This window comes from Sinocyclocheilus rhinocerous, unplaced genomic scaffold, assembly GCF_001515625.1.
Source record: "Sinocyclocheilus rhinocerous isolate Xijiao unplaced genomic scaffold, SAMN03320098_v1.1 scaffold591, whole genome shotgun sequence".
NCBI classification, from domain to species: Eukaryota; Metazoa; Chordata; class Actinopteri; order Cypriniformes; family Cyprinidae; genus Sinocyclocheilus; species Sinocyclocheilus rhinocerous.
In genome coordinates this window covers 526,356-531,111 of record NW_015641476.1, presented here as the reverse complement: position 1 = coordinate 531,111, position 4,756 = coordinate 526,356, and the positions used below count along the sequence as shown (strand labels likewise).

Genomic DNA, 4,756 nt, shown 5'->3' with positions numbered 1-4,756 from the left:
AACTAGAAATCAGTGGTTAAGTTGTATTTACAACACTGTTCCAGAACACTTCAAACCAAATATTCAGATGTGTGCAGCGCATTTTACGGAGGACAAGGACTGTTTCCTGGGAGAGTAGCCTACAATGCCGGTGTTCTGGCAAGTAATGCTGACTCACAGCCTGTAAGTAGTTTTCATATTTAAAGAATTTGCCACTGACTTTTCAAACGCGAGTTTTGAGCAGTGCTAGTTGTTTGTCATCCTTAAACCGCATAAACACATTTCATTACACCAAATACACAAAATAATGTTCTTTTTTTAGCAATGTCATGTGACCCCTTTAATTAGGGATGGAGCAAAACTCTACAGGAAACCAGCCCTCCAGGACCGAGTTTGGAGACCCCTGCTCTAAGAGATGCATTTAGAAATGTAGTCAGAATAACAACAAAAACAATAGTAATCTTAAATAGAATATCAGCAGGTTGGCTTTCTCAATCCAGCTTAACTGTGTACTAGCATTTATTTATGCATAGCACATCGACAAGCAGCCAGTAAAAATAGAACGAGCGCACGGGGTATAAGATGAGAAGGAAAGGCACGTTCTGTTGTCATGGCAATACCGTTACGAAGCACTTCGGCGGAATGCCTGTATATTCCTGAATGAAGTGAATTTTAGTCCCATTCTACTTCAGATGCCATCATGATACGAAGGCATTCCCTATAGCACTAGTTCTCAAACCTCTCCATGAAGTACCCCCAGCACTGCACATTTTGTATGTCTCCCTATATCTGACACACCCACTTCAGGTCTTGCAGTCTCCACTAATGAGCTGATGAGTTGAATCAGATGTGATAGATGAGGGAGACATACAAAATGTGCAGGCCTGGGGGTACTCCAGGACAGGTTTGAGAACCACTGGCCTATAGCTATATGTCTTAGAACAGGGGAGTTAAACTCAATTCCTGGAGGGCAAGAGCCCTGCAGAGTTTTGTTCCAACCCTGCTGCAACACACATGCCATGTAGTTTTCAAATAAGCCTGAAGGACTTGATTAGTTGGATCAGGTGTGTTTAATTAGGGTTGAATCTAAACTCTGCAGGGCTCTGGTCCTCCAGGAATTGAGTTTGATACCCGTCTTAGAACAAAATATTTTGAAATATGAAGGCAAATAGGTACAAATTTACATAAACGTTCTTAATGCAAACAGACAGTAAAATGTTATACAGAATTTTTTTTTATTGTTACCGTAATGTAATCATTTTTGTTTGTAAAACAGCCTGGGACAATTTAATGAAGATTTCTGGGTGCCCTTCTTGATGCTACTACTTTCCGTACTTCAGTCACAGTGATAGGATTTGCACTTTTTCCCAAAACAGCACCAGTTTATTTGAAATATGGAGCAATTTGTTAATAATCATCCTTGGATTGCACTGCACAGCTGTGTAAGAGAGCCCAAACACCCATGTGACAGATCTCAAAAACAATCACAAGCTATAAGAGTACATTCAGTATGCCAACCCTACCAAATTTTGCTTGAGTATGAAACAAACACAAACAGTTAGGTCTATAATCATTATTTTCATTTGAGAGTTTAGCAATTTTACAGCATTCCTTGCCACACAGATTCCTCCTTACTGGTAGCTGTAGATGTACAATACATATAAGAAAGGAAGCAGGCCAATAGCTGTGATGAGTTTAGTCTGTGGCACCAAGTATTGTTTTTTTTTCCATTTTCTTGATGATCTACAGGCTGATTTACAAAGGCTGCCTTTTGCATGCAACAATGTCCTTACAAGACTCCATGTGCACTTCTAAGTGCTCCTTCAGAATTAGAAACAGTAGTTCCAAAAAAAAAAAAAAAACCCTGTCTGCCCAATCAGTGTCATTGTGTACCAGAGAGATTAAAAAGTTGAACAGCAACTTAACTGCATCTTCCCATAGTTTACACTTAGGCAACAGTTGTCCAAAAAGCTAAAGGGAGATTATGCTTTTCAGCAGTTCTTAAACAAAAAATGAAGGAAAACTGGTGTTGGTGTTGTAGAGGTCCTTTTCACCAGTAGTATCAATATGTTCCACTTTGTGAATCTAACAGAGAAATATTACTTCAGTATTATCTATTCACAGTTGTGTCCTCCAATCCCTGGAGAAGTTATTTTATTATCCAAAAGAAAAAAAAAAGACATTTGTACAAAATAATAGGTCCAACTCCCAATTCTGATACACCTGTGCTAAAGATGGGGGCAAAAAAACACCATGAAAACAATACTCTCAAATCAGGTCATGTGCAAGCAAACATTTGCAGCAGATTATGAAATCACTGTCATATTTAAGTTGAATAAAACACTCATCTGCAGTAACTGATTTCACAGCTGTAACCGCTGAAACTCATTCCTCTCTGAAGACAATGAAATAGTTTGAATAGTCTGAATGTCTCCAATCATTATACCAAAATCGCAGGTGAAATCCAAAGTTCATTTTCCTGGCTTGGCTACTTTATTGTCAGAAACATCCAAAGCTCAACACAAAGGATTTGTGAGGGATTGAACTACAGGACATCAATGGCTTGATGTCGCTTTCCATAATCCACAGCCCTTTCACCTGGAGCCTCCCGATCTTCATCGTCTGAAAGATACAACAACAGAGATAATTACAATTCAGTGATCAATCACAACAATGGCTGACTAACTAACTCGCGTAACTTTCATGGGTAAAGAAAAATATGCCTAGAAACAGTGAAAGCTACTAAGGCCACATACACATTGCACAATTTTTGGGAGTGACAACCACATTTAAATGTGTGAATCCTGTAAATTAGGGTTAATCACTTCCAAAATAAAAGTATGTGTTTACATAATATATGTGTGTACTGTGTATATTTATATGTATACACTGTATATAAATACACACACATGCATGTATATATTTAAGAAATATATGTAATGCATATTCATATTTATATATAAATATTCATATATGACATATTATATATACATATATATATATATATCATAACTTCTGAAAGTGCACAACAGAATTTTACTGTAGCATTACATTAAAAAATATAATGTCAAATCTGAGAATGTCATTTAAAATCAATTAAACAAATAAACCATATGTAAATACTACCAACTCTCAACTTGGTGATATATAGTTAATCAACCAGAAAACGTAACATTACTAAATTGTTCAGTTATCGCAAATATACTGGTTATGAGGAAATATCGTGCAGCTCTAATATCAACCATGGTATACACACACACAGAACGAAATTTACAGGATTAATTCTTGCACTTACATGAGGTTGTCAGTCCCTAGACTTTGCATTGTGAACATGGCCTAAGAGACATAGGGTTTACAACTGTCACAAGTGTTAAGTGATACCAATGCAAAAATTGGCAAGATGCAAAAAGATGGCCCAGTCTACACAGCTAAACAACACGGGTTTCAAAAAAACTCATTTACAATATCAAAACCCTAGTGAAATGGATTTAACACAGGTGTTATGGCTTTCACATGCACTGAAAACACAATAACTCTACACACAAACACGCTGATTAGTAAAGACAATGACTGGAATGAGGCATGCTGGGAGAGAAGGTTCAGTCTCATAACCACATCCAGTACGCACTAATCCACAAATTACTTAAGTTATTCGGTTTATAAACGTGCCTGACGCTCTGACGCGAAATAAACCAATATCCCGAGTTGTTAAACCGCATAAACACATTGCAGTACACCAAATACACAACATAATGTTCTTTTTAGCAACGTCATATGACCCGTTTAAGGTTAAGTAGCTCACATTCACAACTTTCTCATTAACACATGCTCTCAGCACACTGAGGTGAGGGCTTCCTCCTCTATTGACCCCTTCCACAAGCCTTTCAAGCATTAGGCCAAACCAGCTGACGGTACTTCAGTATGCTGTGAGCTCATGATGACTGAACCAGCAGCTTAATTTAGCAGCACAGCAACAGCACAAGGGAGGGGGAGAGGAGACGGAATAGCAAAGCAGTCGCATTCCCCCTGGCTCACCTTGGACGTCTTCCTCCCCACCATCACCATCCTCTTCCTCATTGTAGGCCAGCTCGGCCTGCTTGTCCGCCTCATACTCACCCACGTTGCCATCATCCCCGTTATAGTCCGCCAGCTTATTGCCGTGTTGCGGATCTACAGGGGACTCATTTTCATCAAAGAAACGGCCTGCAGAGGCAGAGAAGGGCCCCATCAGGAAAGAGAGAGAAAGAAAGGAACGAGCAAAATTTGAAAGTAGTAAAAGACAAGGAAAGAAGGACATTAAGGGAATAGTAAAAGAAAGCACAGAAAAGCCTGTGTTATACTTTCCGCGTCTCCGCTAGGGTCTGCTTCGTCATCGGAGTGTGCGCGGAGGCTCTGAGCGGACATCCGCGTGCCTCCCATTTTTTGTGACCGCGCGTACTTGTCCGTAGACTTGTCAGTAGGTTACTGCGCATACGCAGTCTGTGTGAAGAAGCCCATTGCTACTCGAACCTGTACAATCCGTCGATAAAACAATATAAAGACAGCCAGATGTGCAATAACTCTGGGCAATTCTTTGTTCACATGTGTGTTTATTGTTCATGCCGATCTACTACGCATGTATGGAACACAGCGTATGCTTTCGGAAGTATAAATACAAGTAGTCCGCGTCCGCGCTGTCCGTGTACGCGTCCGGATTGCGCACGCGGAAAGTATAACACAGGCTTTACGGGTTTGAAACGACATGAGGGTGAGTAATTAATGACAGAATTTTCATTTT

General features: G+C 39.6%; 1 protein-coding gene across 2 annotated transcripts in view; it reads right to left on the bottom strand.

Annotated features, from left to right (window-relative positions):
- Positions 1-2,089: 2,089 nt before the first annotated feature.
- Positions 2,090-4,756, bottom strand: part of golm2 (golgi membrane protein 2) — a 16,922-nt gene continuing 14,255 nt past the window's right edge. The window contains exons 9-10 of one of the 2 annotated variants that reach the window (XM_016571708.1): positions 4,015-4,182; positions 2,090-2,601 (exon numbers count right to left, since the gene is read on the bottom strand). In XM_016571708.1, the coding sequence (XP_016427194.1) occupies positions 2,525-2,601; positions 4,015-4,182 (245 nt within the window). In that variant the 3' untranslated portion in view covers positions 2,090-2,524. The remainder of the gene's footprint in view (positions 2,602-4,014; positions 4,183-4,756) is intronic. The other variant, XM_016571709.1, reaches the window with a different exon arrangement.